The sequence below is a fragment of the Lagopus leucura genome, unplaced genomic scaffold, assembly GCF_019238085.1.
Source record: "Lagopus leucura isolate 7727_CA_CO unplaced genomic scaffold, USGS_WTPT01 Super-Scaffold_100019, whole genome shotgun sequence".
NCBI lineage: Eukaryota > Metazoa > Chordata > Aves > Galliformes > Phasianidae > Lagopus > Lagopus leucura.
The window spans coordinates 2021886-2046111 of NW_024962273.1; the positions used below are offsets into that span (position 1 = coordinate 2021886).

Consider the following 24226-nt stretch of genomic DNA (forward strand, 5'->3'; position numbering starts at 1 on the left):
TTTAATGCAAGCAGTGAGGAACACATGTAGAGCCTAGACACCAACTACCTGGCTAGCTATAGCCTTCCAGGGTTGAAGTAGCTCAGCATGATGCAGAAAAATTTATTTGGGCAAGAGATGAAAACTGAGGTCTAGTTTAGGTCTAGTGTACAAATGTGCATGGATTTTATCTGTGAAGTGTATGAATTTGGGAAGGGTTGTAACAGGAAGGAGGTCAAGATGATTCTGTTTAGAAAAAGGGAGATACTTTTCTTATTTATTTTTGAGTATCTGGATATGAGCATGAAATAGGCATACTTTTCAGACTGGTAAACTCAAATTTAGAAAGTAGATAAGTAAAAGGAACCCATTTAAAAGCAGTCACCATATACTTCCAAACAGTCAAACATGAGGGTATCCTTTTAAAAGGAAACATACCTGCTTCAGGACTTGTTTGATTACAGCTGTTAGCAATGCTGTTTGGTATCACTGGAGTGGAGGATGCCTGGATTCTTGGCTGAGGTGGGTTCAGATGTAATGAGTTTCCTAAAGCCATTCCTGACTGACTGAGCATCCCACAGTTCCCGCTAGCCTGCATCTGATTTATTAAACCTGCGAGATGGTTGGTGGTGGCAGGGCCAGTACCGTGGACAAAGTTAGTGTTTGTGTTCTGGCAGTGCATACCTTCCCCTCGTAACGGTAAACTCTGTGCCAGTGAGTTCTGAAGAGTGCCAGGGTTCATACTGGTGTCTGCAAAATGCATCTGGTTACCAGAGCAAGGTAAAACAGTATTTGAGCTCCCACAGCTGGTAGTACTATTGCTGCTCATGTGAGAGCTTTGACAACTCATGGACTGAAGTAACTGGGACATAGAGCTGATGGGAAAAGAGCTTTGACTTTGCTTTCTTACTAAATCAGATCCAGCTTTGGAAACTCCAGAACTCTCCAACTGAGACTGTCTCAGCAAACTCAACACTGTGGTGGTTGGCTGCTTTCGTTTTCTCAGAGGATCTTTTTGCTGAGACATCAATTTATCTCTCAGTGCTGCTCGACCACTTTGCCCTTCAGTCGTTGGTAGAAGCACATTGGCAGCAGGAGGGAACATGGTATTTAAAGTGCTATGTCCTTCGTTGTTGCCACCGCTGGCAACAGGTCCAGAATTGCTACTGCTGTTATTGTTGTTACCAGCAAGTTTATTTTGATTTGCTAGCTGTGCTTTGGCTGCTGCTGAGAGTAAACTACTTGCTGGAAAAGAGGCAGCATTGTGCTGGTTCAAGATCTGATTTAAAGGCATTCCCAGCAAACCAGGCTGACTCTTCAAAGAACCACTTCCAGCCGATGCAGTGGAAAAAACTGCATTGTTTGGAGGATTTAATACATTACTCATTCCAGCAATTAATGGGTTAGGGATGTCCTTGTATTGATTAAGTCCATCATGCTTGGTGGAGGGGCTAGATGGCATAGATGGTCTTGGCGACCCTATTGTTGACCGTGGGGACCTGGGAGGAACTTTAATACCAGTACAGGATGGCTGCGGTCCTACTGGAGGCAGCAGGAAATTTCCATGGTCTGATGATGTGGAAGAAGAACGTGATCTTTGGGGAGAAGCCTCTATCCTTCCAATCCCGGATCCCATCATGTGAACTGGGGATGTCACTGGTGAAGGAGATAGGGAAGTAGAAGCTGAATGCTGAACTCTTTGAACATGACTTCCATGGTTCATGTGACCAGGTTTTACAGTTGGCAAAGGAAGATTACTTGGCAAAGGGACGACAGCAGGAGGCATGCTTACATTCATCACGGGTACCTGAGAGTGGACATTTGAATGGAAAGTAGTTGGGTTAATGATAACAGGATTCTGATTGACTGGTTTGCTAGGAATAGGGTCAAGTATGCCAAGTGGATCCTTTTCTGATGTTAATGGCTTTTTCTGAAGAGCACAAGAAGGCGGTGGAGGAGGAGGAGGTGGACCTTGGGGTGGTTTATGGTGAAACATTGCTCGTGGTATTTCCATACCAGTTGAAAAATTACACATGGGTTTTTTCATTACAGGGCTTTTTGTGGTCAAGGTTGGGGAAAGAGGTATATTAGTCCTTCCAGCCATTGCACAGGATGACTGTATGGGAGAACCATGTAGCATTACTGATGGCGGAGACAGAGGTGTCCTGTTCATATGAATAGGACTTGAGTTGGGTGCTCCATGAAAACTGGGATTGTTCCTTGTGAAAACATCAGGGCTTCCAAGTGGGTCAGTCCTAGGAGAGATTGAGCCGTCTCCATATATCTGTGATCCTGATGAAGCTGGACTGGGCATCCCACCATGACTGCCACGATATGGAGACTTCTGTCCAAGTTCATTACTACCCAATCTCTGCCTAGGATAGACAGAATGAAGTTCTTGTTGCTGGCTTCCAGCCATTTCTTGCACATAAAGCCTACCCATGGCATTAGATGCCCCTATCATCAACTTGAAAGGAGTCTTACATTCTGGCATCACAGAATTTGTAATTCCTTCATGTGATTTATTCCTCATTGATCTTGGAGTTGCTGCTCGAGTAGGAACTACCGGAGTTGCACCTGATATTAAAAACACAACAGTTACTATTTTGAAATCTGGAATCACACATTTCAGTACACAAATAATGTGTGTGAAATCAGTCATTACAGCCCTTTGGCTAAACTTTTACTTCAACAGCAGTAATACCTAAATCACCAAACTGTTGCTGGAATGGTGCAGACTACCCTACTACAGAGCACAGTGGAACAGATCACAACTCCATTTCCCAAATAAAACTTGCATATACATAGACAACTTTAGATCTTGTGTTTCTCAGGTTTTAAGCACATTTGCTACCCACTTAAAATGCATTTCAGTGCTGTTCTTTCAAAACTTCAATACATATGCTTTTATTTTTTCCCCTTTCTCTAAATATCATCTCCAGTTTTCCACTCCTGAATCTCCAGCATCATCACTTCAGCTACAGCACCAGCTGGAAGAGCTGGCAGGAGGAGCAGTCTATCACTATCACAGGGAAAAGGAACCTCTGGCACCATCTATTGAGTACAGGAGGAACAAGGCCCAAGAAGGGTTTAGGTTAATCTCTCCTTGCTCTACAGGAAAAAAAAGCCCTGCCCCACAAGTTGTGCCTGATAAAGACGATTGGGGAAATGCACTGTGCTACTTTGATACTGACTTCTATTCAGCAAAACACTTCATTGCGTGGATCTGAGAGGTTGTGGCTGATCAAGGCAGGGTGCAGCATACTTGCTGCTCTGTGTCACTCCCTGGCACTGCGGGCACCAAGTTTCAGTCCTCTGAGTAAATCTGTTCTTAGCTGTGCTAAAAAGGTTATATTATACAGTGGCTCGCAGTATTTTACTGAATTAAGGCTTTTCTAGCAGGTTTTGCAACAGATTACCTTGGTATCAACATGCTAAACTTAACAACGGGCTCTACCTCTTACATTTGCCTTCAGGATAAAGAGTTTGGGGATATGCACACATTTGAACCCCTACAATAAGGAAAAAATTACTGTAAACTTCAGTGTTGAGACTTGATCTTCCAACACACAAAAGACCGCTTCCCTTTTCTGCCCATCAACATCAGTTCTGTTTAATAAATAAATACTCCTTCAGCGCCTTACTTTAAGAATACCCTCACAGGCAGCTCCAAGCCTGTGGACTTTCTGCCAGTTTTACTGCTCTGGGGATTTGTAATTCAGTTTGCAGCAGGAACTCAGCAAAGGAAAATGATTGCGTTCTTGGCATGCAGCCCCTAAATATGCAAACTTAAGCTTGAGCACTGAGCTAAAGATTTCATGTTCAAACAAATTCAGAGGTACCTTTAAATTCTCCTACACACAAGAACTCAATTCCCTTCTTTCCTTCTCTCCGGCCATAGGAGACAGATGGCACTGAAAATCCTGCCTTCATCCTATTTGCTGAACCAGCTACATCACGACAGACACAAACACGTTGCCCTTCTCAAAATACAAACCAAGTCCCATTCTGGGGACAAATCTCAAGACTGAACTGCAACATGAAATTCAAGAACCCTTGTGTGTAGTGCTGAACCCAAACAAATGGGCAAATGCATGTGTAAATGATGATAAACAGTGTTTTGTTTACCAAGGCAAGTTAGTGGGAAATTTTCTTCTTCCTTTAGAGACAAAATTCTGATCAATAGAGAAGGTAAAAATAAGATTCGTGTCTTAAATATTCATCTGTTCTCCTCTCCTTCATTTGGCTATTTTACTTTTTAGCTGTAGCTGTATTTTAAGTAACACTAATAGACAGTAATAACAAAAAAACAGTAAGGAAAATGCATAGCAACTTGGGAAATTGTACTGTTAGGTCTAAAAACAAGCCTCTGCTGCAAAAAAACATAATTTAAAGAAAGATTTAAATCCATAAATAATCTGAAAGTGCAACAGCACTTGAGTACTATGAACCTCACTGATGTCTTCATATTGTCTTGCAATTTATTATTATATATCCATTACATTTTTCACTTTAATTCAGGCTGCAGATGGTAATTATCAAGGGTTGTTTCCCTAAAGTTGTAAGCATCACAGCACGTAAGCGTAATCTTTCAGAGCTCTGTATTAAAAGTAAGTTTACTCCTTTGTCCTAACTACTTGCAGTAACATTGCTTCAGACCTTTTCTTGTCCTTGCAATCCTTAGAAAATACCAAATTTTCAATTTGGGTTTCCATGCACTCCGTTTTTGTAGTTATTTCTGTCAGTGCTAACTTTGTATCAAAGTTAGTAGCTTTGTTTCCTGGTAGTCATTCTCCTGATGCCCTCATTGACAGCAACTCTATCCCCTTTCAGCCACAATTCTGGGAGGCTAAGCAAGATAAACACTTTCAGATGACTTCTGTAGAGCAGATTCTGCACTGCCCTAACAGAAGAGCCTCTGCTCTATTTAAACTTGAGTGCCTCTAGCAAGAACAGTAGCACAGGAAGGCAGCAAGCACAAAAAGACACTGGTACCTCTCTGTCTCAGAATCACATTGATCTGCACCATACTGCCATCTGGTACTGCTCACAGGCATCTCTGATCAGCTACTATATCTAGGTGTTCTTTCTCAATAATTTAGGGCTAATAGCTTTTCTCCTCTAGTCCCCAGGTGAATAACCTCACAATTAACAGGATTTGTTACTGCAACTTTTCTTTCACTCCAGGTGTCAACGATCCTCCAATTTTCCAAAATGTTTTGATCTTCTTTTGTTTCAAATAATACTCATCGCTTCATCCATCAACAAAATTACTTGACTTTTGTTGATCTGGATAATTAAAATGCTAATCCAGGTTGCTCTCCCAAAATAATCCTTGAGAAATTACAGTGGAGATTTTTAGTTGTATATTCTGCCTTGCGATACAATTTCCCATTTAGCCAAGTCCTTAGCCACATTCTAATCCCTTTATAATCACTTTATTCAGCTTCCCTAATTTCCCATGTGACAGAATATCAGACATATTACTACGGTTCCAAAAGATGAGAGCTAATGTATTTTCTTTGTGTAGAACAATCTGATATCTTTTCCAAGAAAATCATGCTCTTAGTCTGGGATGACCTGCTTTTTAGATTCATTTTCTATCTACCTACATCTCTCTAATTACTACTTCCATTTTTAACTTGAATCTGTTTACTACTGCAATCACAGACATATAAGGCTTTTGGGGGTGTACATTAATTATACATAAAAAATTAGTTAGCTAAATGACTTTGCATGCTATTACTCACTTGTTCCACCACCAGGACTAGTTAGAACTAGTGAAGGATGTGGTGCTTCCATGCTTTTATGAAGTGTAGCCACAGCAATAATTTTTCTTTTATGTATGCATAGTTTGGTGACATCCTCATCTGCTTTAACATCTTCAGCAGTTCTCTGCTTCACAGCAGCTCCAGGATCAAAATTAAAGACCTGAGTGTAGAAATTCCAACATTTAAAATCATTACTGTATTACCATTACTATAGAATCATAGAATCATAGAATCACTAAGGTTGGAAAAGACCTAAAAGCTCATCCAGTCCAACCGTTCACCTATTCCCAATAGCTCCTACTAAACCATGTCCCTCAACACAACATCCAGTCTTTCCTTGAACACCCCCAGGGTCGGTGACTCCACCACCTCCCTTGGCTATATTAAAGGCTTTTCATTTTCTGGAATTACCAAGGAAATTGATGGAAATAATGAAACTACATTTCATTAATACCCACCATACCTACACGCTTGCTCTAAAATACACCCTGTGAACCAAACCCCAGCAGCTGGTTAGGGAAACCAACTCCTGCTGAAGCTGCCATGTCTGAGCACCACACATGAACACGTTGCTGTTGATGGTAAGCTGCCAGTTTAATAGGAGAACTTTCAATCACCATGAGAATTGAGCCTCCGTGCAGGGAGAAGGCAGAGAGGAGATCCACTTATTTGTGTGCATTCTACATACGATCAGAACAGAATTTAAGTCACGGCACAGTACATCAGCTGACACAGTTAGCTGATAAGGATTACATTGCAGAAATCAGAAATTATTATTTCTTTACCTTGGGAAGAACAAGAGGACATTCTAGGCCACATTTGCAGGTTCCATCAGTCAGCAAGTAAGTCTTCACCTGCTCCAAGCAGGATAATAAAGACCCACTGGGACTGTAAAGAAACAGAAATGATAAATTCAAGCTATTTGACAGGTCATGACCTCTATCCACCATTCTAACAGCTCACACAGACAGAATTGGATACCAAGCTAAGATTTCATATTTAGTTTCACAGTACTTCTTGCTTTTAGTCCAGAACGGAGAAGAAACCAAAAACAGTGAAAAAAAGCAGCAACATTTTAAAGAAAGATTTTACCCCAGAAAAACGAACGCGTGCAAAGAAAGCAATTGAGATGATTGATATTTACTATTCAAAATACAATTGTACTTGAAAGCTTTAACTATTGCCTTACAACACTAAGATGAATTTCTCAATCTTCTCTCCTATAAAGTGCAACACACAAGCAGAGGGCAATCCCCACAAACCTGCCCCTCAGATCCCATCCCTGCAGTTCCACTGAGGCGTGACAGTCACTTCTACTTTCTAGGGCTGGAATCTCATTTATAAAGAAAACATCACAAATGTATTTCAAGTATGAGAAAACTCAGAAAGAAAAGGGAGAACAGTAGCACAAGTATTGGGGCTGGGTCTGTTGGCTGCACATGGTGTAGTTTATTCAGCTGTAACTTCAACCTTCCCGCTGAAAGTGTGAAATACTGCACCACGAAGCCAGCCCAGGGAGTTTCTGATAAACTGCACTTGGATTTTTCTTGCTCCCACCAGAAAATCATCATCTCCACCTCCAGAAAGGGGACACTGGAATTTCTGTTATGGTAAAATCACTAAGTCATAAGATGAAAGAAGTTCTCATGTCAGAAACCTCTAACCTTCACACTGCTCTCTATTACTTAGCCATCCAAACTGTTCATCAGGAAAAGAACACAACAGTTTGAGAGGACTGGCTGAAACACTGGTCCTTAAAAGCCCTTATTTTAACAAAAACAACGTAAGTGGAAGAGTCTGGATGATGAAAACAGCCAAGAGTCAAAATTCCAAACTATGATGAACTTTCATACTTAAAACCTGATGTATAAACAACTAACGCACAACAAGAACTTACTCATCTATAAAGCAACATCTGCAAATGTCATTTAAAGTCACATTAACAGTTTCAGTAATTTATTTACCAGATCTGCCCTAAAATGGTTATTTTAGAGAGAACCACTTAGGTCGAATATGTGTAACACTGACATTTGAGGATAACAAAGTAAAAGCAATCTAAAAATAATGGTAGAAGCACGAAGAAAAATGACTTATAGGCCAGAGAGCCAAATCTTCATCAGCCTAATCTGAGCAAGCACACCGGAGCAGCCATGCTGCATAGGTGAGGTCCTGGGGTGTCACAGCTTCTCACAGGAGAACTGCAGAACTGCCATTTGCTCTGTACAAACCCATCTACATTACATTTTTAGTAAGCTTTACCAGTGCACAGCTTGCCTGCAAAACGCAGCTACAGGTGCAAGGAGACAGTGGAGACTAGAAACAACTGAGCCATAGGGTATATGCACACACCAAGGAGGGTGTAAAGTGAGCTCTGCATAACCCACGCTTACCAGGAGCACACAGAGCAGCCCACTGAAGCTGTGGCACTACAGGATTCACCATACCTGCTGCATGCATGCGCAGTTATCTGCCCACTGAAATACCAGAACGAAGAAAAGGCCCATTTTTTTTTCTGTTTCTGCTGGGTTCTTGCACAGAACAAATGGGTGCATGCAATGAAACCTGGATACAGAGAACAGCCCAACTGATTCATGCCAGAAATCATGTCTGCTGCACACCAGTTATGGACTGCATGGACCTACGTAATGGCAAGGCATCTTCTGCATGAACAAATTTCCTCATGCTTTTGTACTGCAAAGGATATGAAGGCTGTTTGTCACTCTGGACATCCAGGGGTTTTAAGACTCCAAAGAAATATGGGAGAGCAAATTACATATTTGCATCAGTTACTGACAGCTATGGAATGTCCACCTGCTATTAAAGACCTTTTCTCAGTTTATTCCACTGTAACTATTTGCTTGCAGTAACCTGAGGAAGAGATTATCTCCAAGCAGCACTGTTAGTTACTAAGAAAGCAGTGCTTCAACCTGACAATAAAAACTAATTAATAGATTTAACTCAAAGCAACTGTTGACAGCTGATAAAAAGCATGTAAGCTTTATAAAGAAGCACAAATACACTGAGTCCTTATTCAGCTGAGATCATCTACTCTTAATACATACAGTTATTTTCCTCTGGTTAGCTTTTGAGTCAGCACAGTTTGGCCTTCCTTTCCTTCGATAAATGCAGTGAGTATTTTCAGGGTGGCTGTTCCTTTAGAAGGGCTCAACAGCAGTTTCCCTAGAGAGCTTAGGGAGAGTTCATCCTTGAAGATGCAGCTAACAACGCCAGCAAGTGACCTGATGGAGTGCTGCTCACATCCCACGTTGGATTAGATGACATTCATCCCTTCCAACCATTACTTTCCACCCCATGCCTTTCACCAAATAAGAATGTGGATGAGCATCTAGACAACATCTAGACTTCCCTGAAGCAGAATGGCTTACAGAGGAACACCAGCAAACTCACTATTGGATTAAAGAAAGTACATGGACAAAAGTTGGAAAGAGGGCTGAAATAATACCAGCTTCCCTAAAACGAAAAAGACAACTGGTAAACTTGATTAACAGGGTCAACTGGAATAAAAGCAGTGTTTCTCATAAGGCAATTGAGAATAGAAATATTAAGAAACAACAACAACAAAAAACATATTAAAAAAAGACAGAAGAGCAAATAACTGTCAGAATTATAAACAAATGTACTTGTTTCTAAGCACGTAAGACTTCTTTAAGAGCTTTATGATCTGTTTCTTACAGCTGTAGAAAAGAAAATTCAAAAACAGGTGGGCTCATTAGGCATATAAAAATAGCAAAGAATTTTAAGTGCTGATGTCTGGATACAACGATGAAAGGAAAAAAAAATACCCAACAGAAAGCACCAGAAACCAAACAACTCTTTCTTTTTCATTGATTTTTAACTGAGGCAGAGGCCCCGTAAATTACAGCAATAATGAGAAATACAAGGGGAAGGCTATTCATCTTTGACATGCATATCACTGACGTGGATTTTGTTTGATTCTGCCAACTGAGAATATAAACAAGAAATCCTGGAATGTATTTGATCTTTTATGGTGGTTTAGTGTAAAATTGGAGTATGCTGAGACTCATTAAAGAATTTGATATTGTTAATATATAAAACGTTGTGTACAAGAGGCTATTTTAATCAGAAAAGAGTGGAATAAGTATAAGACAATAATGAATGGATAATCATTTAGATTAATGTGATGTAAACCTGATGTACCTGCATTTTGTTAAAGCTAACTTTGATCTTTTTCCGATAAGCTTTAGATTGCAGTACGTTTGTCTGAGCACACACACTTAGTGGTAATTTCAATACATTTCTTTGAGACTGCTCCAAGATGAAGGAAAAACATTCTATAAGCTAGGAAAAGAAATAAATAAAATAAATAAAATATCTGAAACTTTGGCTTTAGGCTTGCTTTCCTGTATATATATTTTTTCTACATTAGAAATGGGAGCAAGCTGTAGAAGTCGGTCCCGCCGAGGCATGACAGTGATTTTGGACAAAGAACCTTCATGGGCTTTAAAACGTTTTCTATGGCTACTGAGTATAGTTACACCATCTAATTTCCTTTCAAAAGACAGTAAGTAAACCATAAAAGTACAGTGGAGATCTGGAACGTAAACCCAAAAGAGACAGCGAAGAAGAGCTACTGAATGTCAGGATAAAGTTGCATGGCACCACACAAACTGAGCTGAAGTCAGAAAAAAGTCCCATTCTATCTTATATGCCATGAATTGTTTGAATGCCTGATTGTTCCTTTGAACAGAACACGACCAGCAAATGGTCTTGTAGAAAGCGGGTGCTGAGCAAGGAAAAGGCAATGAGAGAAATTTCTCATCAATCTCAGATGTGACCTAAGAAATCCTCTGGCTAGTTTCATTGTAAAAGGCTTCAATAATGGAGGCATTAAGTCAGGTTAAATCTGCTACTGCTCAGCTTTAAAATCCACATGACGATAATAAGTAATAAAGAACTATTCGCGCCTAAAGCAAAATGTATAGTAAGGATATCAAATTTTCAAGACCAAGTAATATTAGATTTGTAATGACAGAGTATGTGCTGCAGGCGTGCAAATGGCATAACTCAAGTGGACTCCATTAATATCAGCAGGATGAATGACCTAGCACTTCCAAAAGAATACGCCCTCGAACTCCTTGAGTGTAAGAACTAGCCAGGTCACTAATCTACCACACGTTCTGGCAAAACTACAGTGCAAACAACAACAGCAACCACTTGAGGTAACCGTACCTGATATAGAGCACTCCACTTTGGTCCACCCGTCGCTGCCAACCAACGGGAACTTGCACTGCTGGTGGCCCTCCATCCGTGTCCCCTCCGTCACACTCCTTTCCACCATTCATTTTTCTGTTTCTGTTTATGAGTCTTCAAAGATATCAACAGTAAGATGATATCCTTTTACTACATGTCATCATGGCCTCCCAAAGAAGGCCATTCAGTACATCTTTCCCCAAATTGTACAAAGTGCATTGGGAGGCTCCGGCTCAGTTTGAAACCAAGTCCTTAAAAGTGGCCATTTTTGTTAATGAGTCAGTTTCCCATTATAATCCACATTAAATATGCAATGTTTAACTCCTTATATATTCATAAGGACGAACTATATAGATAAAAATTAGTGCTTCCAACTTGGGAAAATCATAATTCACCAATCCTTTGTTACCTGTCAGAAAGGAGAATGGGGAAAAGGAGAATTTCTAGTTCAACAGCATGGTTCCAAGCTTGATGACTAAGATAACTTGTATTTTGTGAAAGCTCGTCTCATTTTTATAAATATGAGTCAGATCTAATACCTCCAGGTATTATACCCTTTATATGCCACATTCTTTTTGTTTTCTTTTTATCTTCTGTTCATTATCCAAGTTCTCTTCTTGACTTTCTTTCATGACTTCCTGGCTCCAACAAAACAGCCTGCAAAACACAGACACAGAAAATACATCAGCCCTTTTTTGAAGTCTATCAGTCCAGCCCAGTAATTCATGAAGATGTATACAGCTGCATCCATTTAAAGACCTTAGAATCAAAATTTCAAATGTCAATGAAACCATCATAATATGGGTTATGATAAAAATACAATCTGGCTAATATATTTTATGATTATACGTGGATGCAACCGAACTACATCTTAAAAGCCAAGACAATGCAACTTCTATTAAATAGTTACAGCACAGTTTGGGTGAACTAAGAGATGTATCATTTAACCAAGGAGTTCCACATATGCTGCTATTCAAAATTATCAACAGATGACTAGCTCTATTAATGCCCTTTAAAAATTGTTTATAAAATGGAACAAATTTAATGTGAAGGAATCTGCTTCTGGGGTTGATAATATCAATAAAATGTTACATTTAGATTAGATTGAAATAACTTCATAAAAAAAAAAAACCAACAAACACTTACACAACAAACAGGAAAATGACAGCAATTATGATCCTCCTAAACAAATCTAGTTTTGGAATCTTCATGTTTTTCTGTACTGATCTCAGTATTCCCATGAAAAAAATCTGATATCATGAACAGTCACTTCCCCCCATGTTATACTATGAATAGATTTTTGTTGCTGTATTTCAGGATTAAACAAAGTGTGCTGTTCTTCAAAGAAGTTTTCCAAGTAGACGTGACTTCATTTTTAAGATCAGAAGTCTTATTAAGGTGAGACAAACATGGGATATTTCATGTAAACAGTACATATGAGAAATCTATAGAACATAAAAGAAAAATGGCACTGATGACTATTGTAGTAATGACATTAATGGGCTTTATTTGGAATTGTATGTCAGTTCTGCCTTACTCCTAACACGAGTGTTACGCTAACATTAAAAAACATAGTATATGTTAGTATAGTATAGATCTGAAAGATTTTAGTAAGGAGAGGCTTTTTGAGCTAGAACATTAAGTCCAAGGATCCTACGTTTCTGCAACAGCAGTACAAACAACACATTACATCTACATTTACCAGTAAGAGCAGTCTTCCCTCCAGACCACTAGAAGAAGGCTACAGAGACACAGTCCTCAAAAATACTCTAAGTACACTTACGCAGGACATTCTCTTTACATGTGCTACTTACAAATGTAAATTTCCAAATGCTAAATAAAAGAGAATGTTTTCAAAACCAGTATGGACTGGGAAGGAGCCAGCTGCACATAGCCCTGGGCTAAGGGCTGAAATCTAAAGATGAAAGATTAAGAAGGTAACAGATGACATTTCATCAAAAGCAAGGCAGAATTTATCTTTAACTTTCAGCGTTACCGTTGAATGGTGTATTGGCAGATCTATTACTAAAATAATAAATCTATTAATTAAATCTAATAATAAATAGATCTAAAATAGGTAAATAATGTTTTTTACTGAGAATTAACTTTCTCTAATACAGTAAAATCTGACTCAGAGAATACATATATAAAATACTGGAAGCACATATCGCAGAGAGCATTGCTAATCTCTTTGCACAGCCTTACTGTGGCTCATGTTGCTATTTAGGGCAATTACACTGCATCCATTACAAGAAAAAAGCCATCACTTTCTTTTTTTGCTCAAACAGCAAGAGACACTTTGAAGTAACCCTATATTTCTACTGGTTCTGCAGTACCCTGCATTAGCTAACATCCCATTCCATCACCACCGCAATACTTATCAGATAAACCACTTTTCTGTACTGCACATAGCTTGAAACAGTACCAAAAGAAGCAAAAGAATTCATGTAGCTGTCTCTTCTGTGGAGAATATTCAAACATTTTTACTCAGTACAACGGACTGGAATACAATGGCTGCTTCTATCATATACCTTCCATCCAAGTTTATTATTGGCATGACTTTCTCCTGAGAAATACTAGAGGCTAAAAAATGTAAACTAACACAAACACCCGAGCGACGTGGAACGTAAAACTGAATCAGAACATATGTGCATTATCCATTCTTCCCCAGGTACAAAAATACTTCAAACAACACACTTAGGAGAAAACAGAACACTGCTATTCACACTACAGGGTTTGACCTAACTTGCAATTTACCATGTGCAAGTGGGGCTCTATGAGGATACACTGATGTTTCTGTGTGCAATGAATTGTAGAACAGAAGTCTAAGGCTCTCTGGAAGCTCCGTGCAAGTACACAGCTCAGCAGTGAGTGACTAGAATGGTTTTATGCATTTATATGAAGATATATTTATAAATAAATATACATAAAGTGAGATTGCTTCCCAGTTCTGAACGAATTGGCACAAACTGCAGGCAATAAAGTAGCAAACGTGCTTTGAAAGTAATGCCTCCTAATTATTTCCATGGAAATGACAATGGATAAAAGGAGCACAGTAACACTATTTGACAGAGAAAATTCTCAGCTGCAAAACGCCATTTCTCAACATAGCCACCACCATCGGCTCTGCATTTTTACCAGCGATGAACAGGAGCGTGCGAGTTGCGCTTGTGAAAATCTGCAGCAGTAGAGGTGATCCATAGTTTCACAGCTGCTAGGATGGTGTTATTGCTAGGAAAATGTTGCTCATGCTGTCCATCTTTCATTGTCCCAAACAGATGGAAGTCAGAAGGTGCCAAATTTGGACTACATAGTGGGGAGCTCAGTCAAGTAGGGCAGTCCAGCCAAGACCCGCAATGTCCTCCATGGTCCTCAAACTGGTGTGGGGCCTGGTGTTCTTGTGTTGCAAGAGATTCTTTTCTACTCTGGCTTGATTTCTGGAGGTTTGAGTGAACATGTAGTGAACAGAGTGGATGGTTTGTCCTTGTTCCAGGAAATCCAGGAAATCACCCATTTCCCATCACAAAAGGCAGTGCGTATCAATTTACCCACAGAAGGCTGCATCTTCAACTTTTTCTCTGATAGGGAATTCACATGTTGCCACTCCATGGACTGCCAGTTTGGTCCCTAGTGGTGACACCACACCTTGTCACTGGTAATGATGCAATCCAGGAAACTTCAGCCTGGTTTCATAGGTCCTGACAAACTTGCATACAGTATTCTTTCTGTGCCTGTGTGAGCATATGTGGGACTCACCTGGCAGAATCTCTGCAATATTCCAACACTGCCACCATCATTTCCAATACACTGAGGCCAACGTTCACCTCCATACACAGTCCCCTGTTTGTAATCCACCGATCCACGCAGACAATTTAGTGCTTGTGGTGGCAATGGTGATGAGGAGATGGCTGGACTAGATGATCTTATAGGTCATTTCCAACCTTGTGATTCTAAGATTCTTTGATTCTATGATAAGCCGATCAACTGTCCCTGGAGATGTTCAAGAAACATTTAGATGTTGTACTGAGGCTTACAGGGAAATATGACAGACGGACAGTCAGACTGAATGATCTTAGAGCTCGTTTCCAACTTTGGTGATTCTTTGACCCATGATTCATTTCGTGGAGTGACAAGCATACACTGACATCTGAAACGCGGTTTGTCTTTCATCTTGCTGTTGCCATTGTTGAAATGCACCACCCGCTGCCTCACTGCACCACCATCCACTGTTTGGTCTCCATATGCATTCTGCAAGCATCAATGAATGTCTATGGGAACAATTTTTTCTGCATATAAGAATTCAGTGACACACCTTTGCTTCATACGCGCTTCCATGGCAGGTGCCGTTTTGTCTGACTGCCCTGCCCCTCTGCTGCCACTCGTCACACAGCAATAAAACGTAACAAAATACTGGAGGGAAGGTTTAATCTCTACTGCCATACCACCAACATCTTACTCTGATGTGGGCCAACACAGCACCACAGGAGGCATTAGTTCTGGAGCAGTCTCATATAACGTAAGCATTGCCTATTTCTATTACACATGAATTGCAAAAATAATAGATTGCCATCAATGTTCTGGTAGAGAAATTCTTCACTAACCCTCATATGCTGAGTTGCTTTATTTAACAGCATAACACCATTGAAAAGTTAAGCACACTGCAGACTTCTCCCAAATGGGTTCATTCTCTCCACATCTGATTTAACAAAAGGCACCCACTGCATCTTCCCCATACCTGGTTATCAGTCAAACAAAGAAAACGGAGCTAAGGAAGACAGCAGTGAAAAAGAGGTTAAGACTCACTTAATACAGTCTGAGTCTGGCTCTTTTTCCCCTTAACACTGACACGGGCTGGATTTATAAAACGTTTTATATGCTAAGACAGCCTAGACAAGAAGCTGAAGCATAAGAGGACAACCAGAGGGAAGTGGAACTGCTCTATGGGATTTGCAAAGTCCTGTCACTTAAAAGAGACATGATAATCCCAGCAGGGATCAGCGTGGCCAGCAACGCTCTGCCATACAGAGCATCCCTTTGGCAACCCAACCCTTTACACTTCTGACCAGACCAGAGTCTTCCAACTGCTGAAAAAGGGTCTCCTTTGATGCACCGTTTTGCTTTTCAGTATCTGAGTACTCTAACCAAAGTACTTCAGATTGGTTTAGAAAGCATTTGGATTTTGGAGCAGATTCAAAACGCTCTGGACACTGGATTCTACCCAAAGGGCTGATTTTCATCAACCCATGTAATAAATACCTCTTTTCTGTAATCTCGTAACAACTCCAGACAACTCATGTTATCTTACCACGAGGAACACAACTTTCCACATCCAAATCAATTAATCCTTTTTTCTGTGCGCCAAGACATGCCTTTCAGATTTGTTTTGCAGTCCACTTTCATTATAATATGCTTAAAAATATTGCACTGAAGAACTACGTAAAATGACACCAAATTGTTTCCTCAATCCAATCCCTCAAATATCTCCCCCCCATGAAAAATTTCCCCTTAACTTTCATATACTGAAAGTATGTTTTCCATTTTTAATGCATCTGTCTGTTTAATGCTGCACTTTGGAAGCCTCATTGCACACTCAGCTGAAAATGTTTAACAGTTTTTGAGGCAATACAGAAAACTTGGTACAAGGTTAAAGAAAATTAAATTAGAGACTAATAGACTGGATTCAGATCCATCACATATGATATGAATACCAATACAGCCTTTCCTTTATTAATAAGTGGATATAAAACCAGTAAATCAAATTTTGACAGTCTAATACTGCGAAGATGCTCTATAAGTTTTTTCCTAAATGACCCTTTAAATATGCTAAACAACTCCAGGTATTACAGGAAAAGGCTACTTACAGATCCCTGAGAAATGGCTGCCTCTGGATGCTTGCTTATGGGACGGTGACAGATTTTGGGCATTATGTTTTGCAAACCCTTAGAATATCCACAAAACAAAATCAGTATAAATACAAACACCAATCTCACTTCCCAGCCTTTCCTTCTATCACAGAAAAACCTACAAGACATTTGGAAATGGAAATGCACTCAGATCCCCTGGACTGGTTTTAAGAACTAAAAGGAATGTTTAGCTTCTTTCAAAGCATTGTTTTCAAACTACAGAGAGTTAAAACAAGGTTTTATTTAGTTATTATTTGCTAATTATTAGTTTGTCTACCACAGGAGTTGGCTGGGATTCTCCCGTGTCACCTAATTAGAAATGTTGCACTGCTTTTTGGGAATGTTTTTACACTTTGAAAAGAAGCTTTCTCTTACTAATTAGAATTGAATGCCTTATGAAGCTCGACTTTTTACGTGAGTGACTCAACAATCTACTACAACCTACCAATGTATAAGAGAAATCTTTTTCCTTCAAACTTATCTGTCTGTACTGGCATCTTGCAGTACAACACTACTGTATATATGATATATTCTGTCTTCTGGCTTGAGAAAGACATCTTCATCCTACTCGTAAATAAAGAGATCCATATCAACAACCTGAAAAAATGTTCTGAACAGAATGATCTTACTAAAATTATGTAGTTTAAATTGTCCTAGTACCAAATCAGTTTATACCATCCAAGTACCTTTGGTGCAACAGTATTTTGAACTTTATGAAAGCTAGTTTTATTACGTGCAAGGCTTATGTAATCCTAATTTATACTGGCTTTGATGCAGCAGTTTTTCTAAGATTGGAAGACCCCAACAGTTTAACCACCCTAGAGGAGGACAGCTATTTGGGAGAATTTGCTATTAATTAGCAAACAACTCCCAGAGCCCAGGTCATGCACTTGTCTCTGCATCCTCAGTTAATGAGCTGGCCTTGCCCCAGCTAGGGCACTTGCGTTCCACATGCAGAAGGACACAACCCTGTTGCACGTGGTTGCCTTTACTGCTGGGCTGGATGATCAAAGCAGTCCTTTCAGGCCTGCTATCTAGGAATCTACAGTAATAAAACAATCTTTAGCTGTATCATGGCTAGATGGGGAAAAGAGCCTGACTCACATTCATGGATTCTAGTTATCACTAAGAGCATACGATACAAACTTCTTACTTTTGCACCAGCATGCTGTTAACTAATCACAAGCTGTAATCCTTGCATCAGATACACTTCCTGCCTGTGCCTATACGATAGGTAAAAAGCAGCTGATTGAGCTGTGACACATCCTCCATTGCTGAGGTTTAACTGTGTTATCATAGCAATTGAGGTTTTCACTTCCAGTGAAAGCAGAGAGAAAGCACATCCTTTTCAAGAACAGATGACTACCTTTGGAAGCACACGTGTGCATGGACACATACAGACAGCAGCTCTGAAAGCACTTTGGTAAAAAACAAAACTGAGCTACATGACAATCAAAAAAGATGCTGGGAATAATTATTTTTCTTTTGAAATCTCAACTCTGTCTGCTCAGTAACAGCGATCGCTTGGTAGAGACCAAAGACCCAGCACTTAGCATGCTTTCAGGCCTTCCACCACATTAATTTCTTTCTTTGCAAGCAAAATAGGTCAAAACTGTGTGTATGTGATAGGCCTTATGAGCTGAAATAATGTAAACATTCAAAGTTTTCTATTTTTAAATTTGAAACTAACATTGGGTATGAACGTAGGCTACAGAAGAACCAAGTTATTCTGTAGAGAAGAATATTACCACTATCAACAAAATCTTTCTTAGGGTATATAATGGAGCAGAAAATTACTATCTTATATGCTAATAATGAAATGTAAAGAAATATTATTCCAGCAATCCATTTTGTCATCTAAAGAGGAACTCATGAAAAGCATGTCCATCTTCAGTACAAAGCCAGGCTCAATGTTTGTTTGTTTTCTTAATTATGTTTTGATTTTTAATGACCGAAAGCCTTTGATGCATTTATTTCTCATTGGTGGTGTTTCAACATACAAAGTTCCATCAACCCTATACAAACTGGTTAATTTTTATATTCTGAGACAAGGCAGCAAATAAAGTATAGTGAAAAAGAGGAGGGATGTTCCTAACGAGGACTGTAAAGGACTCAGCCTTCCTGAATGTAGAGAGAAATTACACCATCCCACACAACTCAATGTAGCAGTTTTACAGCTGTGATGGTCACTTTGGTTTTGGCCTTTAGGCCTTGCTGGATGAGAAAATCTGCCCCCAAACTCTATTTTGCTGCAGAAAAGTCACAATTTTGATTTTGCCAGTGAAATTCTTCACCAGTTCTCTGTATCATTTTGGAGCAAAGACGAATCGTTAGCTTTAAGATAAGGTATTAATTCTATGTGGCTTCAGGTATTGTTCATGGTTGTAACTCATTTTTCTACAGCGGCTGACGTCCTGCTGGCTCCCTATGAAACCATCAAGCCCTAGAAGAATCTAAAATGGACATTTAACATAAAGACCCAAACGAAAGAAAGAAAGCTGATTGCAAAATGTGCCTACGAGAGAGAAGTCAGACCTCCCAAGACCTATCAAATAACAGAGCTCCAGGTATTGTTGAGCTTCTGGCCAAAGTTAAAATCACTTTAAAAGGAGATCGGAGAGCATCAACAAAGAACAATTTGGTTCTTTTAACGCCTATGTTTTGGGATTAAATACAGTCTGGAGTTATGAAATGCAATTCTGTCACAGTTTTCATAATGGAGATTATATGCACTTCAGGACCATCTGATGCAGAACATTCTTATGTTACCTGATAAAGAAATTAAGAAAATAAATAGGAAATAACTACTGTCAATGTTTAGTGCTTGTTAACAGCTTTGTTATGTTACTGACTGGTTGCTAGAGAAACAGTTATCTATGGGAAAAAAAAAAAAAGTTAATTTTCTAAAGAGAGAATATTTAAAAGTAATCATTTGAAAACCTGAACGTGAGAATTCAATTTGATTTATATATATGGTCAAAAAAATGGAAAAAATCAGTTTGCTGGAAATACACTGAAAGGCTCTGATCTCCTGTCATAACAATTACTCAGATTAGCTCCAATCCCCATTAGCTGTGCAATGTGATGTGGAAACAGAAAGAAAGAAACGGCAAAAACGAGAATCTCGCTCCCGTATTGTAAATGCAGACGGCGAATAAAGCAGATAAACTTCCTCTGTGTTAGGCACCTGAAGTTCAGGACACAGCAATATTTAAATCATCTGAATAATTCAGACTGAATTTCTGTGTAAGAGAATGTCAGAAACGTAGCAGGACTGCAAATTAAACCTGTAAATGATGCCTTCTGTGCCAAAGTCACAGGACTGCACTATTTTTAGACACATGGAACTTTTTATCCAAATACCATTTTCTGAATTGTTTATTGAATTCTGCACTTCTCAGTGATTTCCCACATGAAAAAAACTCTGAATTTGAAAACAAACAAACAAACAAACAAAAAACCCTCATAAAAATTAGCTATTCCTGCATCTTAATACAAACCCCAGAAGGATCGAGCATCAATGCAATTGTTTGAAAGCTTAGGCTGCCTCTCTAAAATTTGCTGTGCTACCAACCCATGCTATTTGATGCATGATTCTCTTTCCAGCATTAATGCACTATTACTCACTGCCTTTCAATGACACACTAACTGAAAGGGTATTTTGAGAATTTGCCCCCACTGTTTTATTTACGAGACAGACAGTGTTAAAAGGATTCCTCTGATTTCTGAAACTGCCCTCAGAAGTTTAAGAATATTTACCAAAGAACAAGTGGGTGATTCTACTCCTGTTCAGTGCTTTTACTCCACAAAAACTGTGACAAATATTTCTTTATGGATATACAAGAGGTCCCTTAATTGTAGGTTTAACCATTCTGAAGTGAAATCTCTGTGAAGATTTGTATACATGATCTTTCCTTATACAGCTCCATTCTCTCACATGCACTGATCCGAGTCAACTGTTTCATGCATATACCACTGAACTGAAAAACACTCTTCTTCATCCTCATATTAAAACTTTCTATCTGGCTTGTTCTATAAAAATATTCAGTAAGTAACACAATTTGTAAGTATGTTCTTAGTATATTAATAAACTGTAGGACACCAAATTAGAAAAAAAGAAAAAAAGACAAAAAGAGCCTGACCTTTTTCCTCGTTAAGCATTAGATTTAAGGTGGATATTATCATCACGTTCATTCCAAGCTGAAAAACAAAGATCCAGTTGAAAGAGAATATAAGCAATAGTAAGCAAAATGGTCCTCCTGAATGCTGCAATTTCAACATTAAGTGATTCTTAATTATTCCTTCATACTGACAAACATCTAAATGGAGAGGTTGCTTTGAATACTGTTTTTCCTCTGAAACAAATACATGCTTCCTCTTCATGTTTTGCTCACAGTTCATTTCCAAAAAACATAGCATAGAAAAGATAATCTAGTCTTCAAAAAAATGTTAAGGCACAACTTTTAGAAAATATATCCTATTTAAGTTTATTCTGTAAACAATGCAATACAGTCCTCAGCTGTACACGTGCTGTTCGTTTTGGGTAAGATTTTGTGTTTCTTAAGCCAAAAACCTCTTCCCCCTTTTTCCTGCCCCAGAGAGAGGTGAGAACAACATCAACCCTCCCTGCCCTCGCCAGGCTGCTTCATTAGGGATTCTGACTCATCAACTCACCATCCCTGTGCCTGGAGATTTGCAGTCAAGAATGGCAAGGTATATTTAGCCCGATAAGATGAGCAAAGTACATAAATGTTCATGTCTGTATATTTTTTGGTTGAAATTTTACCTAGCAATTTTCAGACATATTCACACTGACACCTTAGTAAGCATAAATTACACTCTCCCATTAACTGTGAAGATTACAGTCTGGCTCTTAGAAAATGAAACGCTTACTTCCAGTGATAATGAAAAGCTTTCTGTTCTCCACCACAGTACACAGGTTGTGAAACTCTCTCCTTGGAAGTATTTTTGTCATTCACACCATCCAAAATTTTAAATTTTGAAATTAGGATTTAAAACATCGTATTTAGGATTAAAGATTTTAAATACTTTATAAATAAATTCTCTGCGTATGTCTGCAGAAGCACAATTTTAGGAAAAGAAGTATGAGTAACTTCAGACTCAGAGATGAGGAACGTGGAGTTTTGATGTCAGCAACCTGCAGTCTAAGCCAAAAGTCTGGGCACTGTCACTAAGTGCCTTAAGCACCGCTCTGCACAACACACTTCAAGACTTCCAGAGCCCAATTCTTTTGCCACTGCTTCTTCCCTTTCAACTCTTCCCTCCGTGGGACCTTGACAAGGGTAAAACTTTGCTAATGTGGACTTCTACCAACAAAAGCCAATACAGTGTGCCTACAGAAAAGGATAGTTGGGCTATCAAATGAACTTCACCTAAAAGGATTTTTGTATCTTTAAGCGCCTTCTTCCTCCCTCCTCTAAAAAGGAAGGGTATGTTTTAGGACCTGAAAAGGACCTCAAAGACTTCCTGGGGAGCATGGTTACTCACACCAGGTCCCAACTACTCTGAAAGCCCTGCTGTTGCATATCGTGATGACAGCACTGGGTTTAACACAGAGCTCTGCCAGCAGCCCATAGCTTTGCTTGCTTGGTGCACTACAAAACATGACTTTACTACACGTGCAGTAAACTGCACAAACCCTAAGCCAGACATAAAAAGGTTTGGGTCTCCTCAGAAAGAACTGAACAAAGGGGTGAATCACATTCAAGCCTGACAAGAGTATTGCACCAGCTCATCAAAGCAGAGCAAACAAAAACGAGGGTAAAGGACCACAGGCAGCCAGAATTTAAAACCATGCGTCCCTACAAGGAGGCATTACACCACCTGGAGTTTAAGAACTAGCCATAAAAGAGAAGAATCTAGAAAATGCACAATTTCATCCCAAACAGAGGAAAACATACCGTGCTAGATCCTAACTCAAAACTCAAACAGATCTTTGTTCTTGAACAATGACACGAGTCCCAGGAAATGGAGAAGGTAAAGGTAAGTGCCTAACAGGTATCAAACAAGCTCTGGTACCATTCTCCAAAAACTGAGCTACTGGAAAGCATACCGGCGAAGAATCCTTCAGTCAGCTCTAATTTAAAGCTTCATTAAAAGAAATTCCATCAGTAACACAAACATATTCCGTCAAAAACCCCCACAAACAAAGCTATCGGTGTCATCAACTCTGGATTCTTGGCAGAAGAATCTAAAAAATGTGATTTTCAACCTACAGGTATCTCCCTGCATTTAAAAAAAGAAGTGTTTCTTTCTTACGTTACACTTTGCCATGCTATCTCAATGGAAGTGTGAATTGAAGGCAATGAAAGGCAAACTTCCCAGTGTTGCTGAACCTGAATTTCTCACTTCATTTTAAATGTGGACATTCCAAAGCACTCAAAGCATTTCATTTACAAAAAAAAAAAGGTTATTTATTCTTCTTAAAAGTGCTGTAAGGAAATCGTGTAAACACCATATACCTTAAACTATTTACCTTGAAGAAGATTATTAGTAACAAAAAAAAGTTCTCTAAGTTGGACTTTCTCTTAATCCTTGGTGCAATTTAAACTTGCCTTTTCTCCTTGCTCTTTTCTCTTTCAAATCTGCAGAGCAACCACTACCACTGCTTTTGATAAAATTCTAATCTTTTTAAAGTTTTATGCCCATCCTACAGCGTTCTCCTTTTTCCCCTGCCACAAACAAACCTCATTCTTCCTGCTGCTCTTTAAAAGTACTGCTTTTTCAATCCGCCACTAGTTTGTTGCTCTGCTTTCTCATCTTCCTACTAATAAGAACTTCCCATAAAAGACCATGTTCAGTACAGCAAAATACATTCTAAGGTCTCACTGACAGCGAATACTTGCAGGATCTGACAAAAGACACCGATGTTTGTAAAAACTCTCAGCACTTGAGAAATGACTATTTGTGATCTTTGTTATTTTTCAAGCACTTCAATCATCTTCCTCTTATACAGGGGAAGCACAACAAACTCAGATGCAACACGGAAAATTCTGAGTAAACGTATGGGAAAAAAAAAACAACTTTCATATGGAGGATGACTCAATAAACTGCTGGCAGTGGTCCAGAGAAGGGTTTCAAACCTCGGAGATGCGTAAATGTGAAGTTAACAAAGCTCTGGACAATCTTTTCAGAGCTGCATCAGATGACCTCAGTGGCAGAAAGTCAAAGTGAGGCTCAGTACCTAGTGATGTATCCTAGGAAATATCCCCGGAAATCTCAACATCTGCTTTCAGGAATTTACAGTATTAAGCACATAAGCCGGAAAAGCAAATATTTCTGAACATAACTAGAATGTTATATTCCATAGGCACAGTTTGC

The 24226-nt window shown here is 39.2% G+C and overlaps 1 protein-coding gene across 11 annotated transcripts in view; it reads right to left on the reverse strand.

Moving 5' to 3' along the window:
• MBD5 (methyl-CpG binding domain protein 5) overlaps positions 1-24226 on the reverse strand; it is a 130447-nt gene that overhangs the window by 31709 nt on the left and 74512 nt on the right. For 6 of the 11 annotated variants that reach the window (XM_042878022.1, XM_042878020.1, XM_042878031.1 and 3 more), the window contains 5 exons: positions 21028-21085; positions 10962-11639; positions 6536-6638; positions 5730-5910; positions 418-2556 (listed from right to left, as the gene is read on the reverse strand). In XM_042878022.1, coding sequence (XP_042733956.1) covers positions 418-2556; positions 5730-5910; positions 6536-6638; positions 10962-11074 — 2536 coding nt within the window. In that variant the 5' untranslated portion in view covers positions 11075-11639; positions 21028-21085. The remainder of the gene's footprint in view (positions 1-417; positions 2557-5729; positions 5911-6535; positions 6639-10961; positions 11640-21027; positions 21086-24226) is intronic. The other 5 variants (XM_042878023.1, XM_042878024.1, XM_042878025.1 and 2 more) reach the window with 5 other exon arrangements.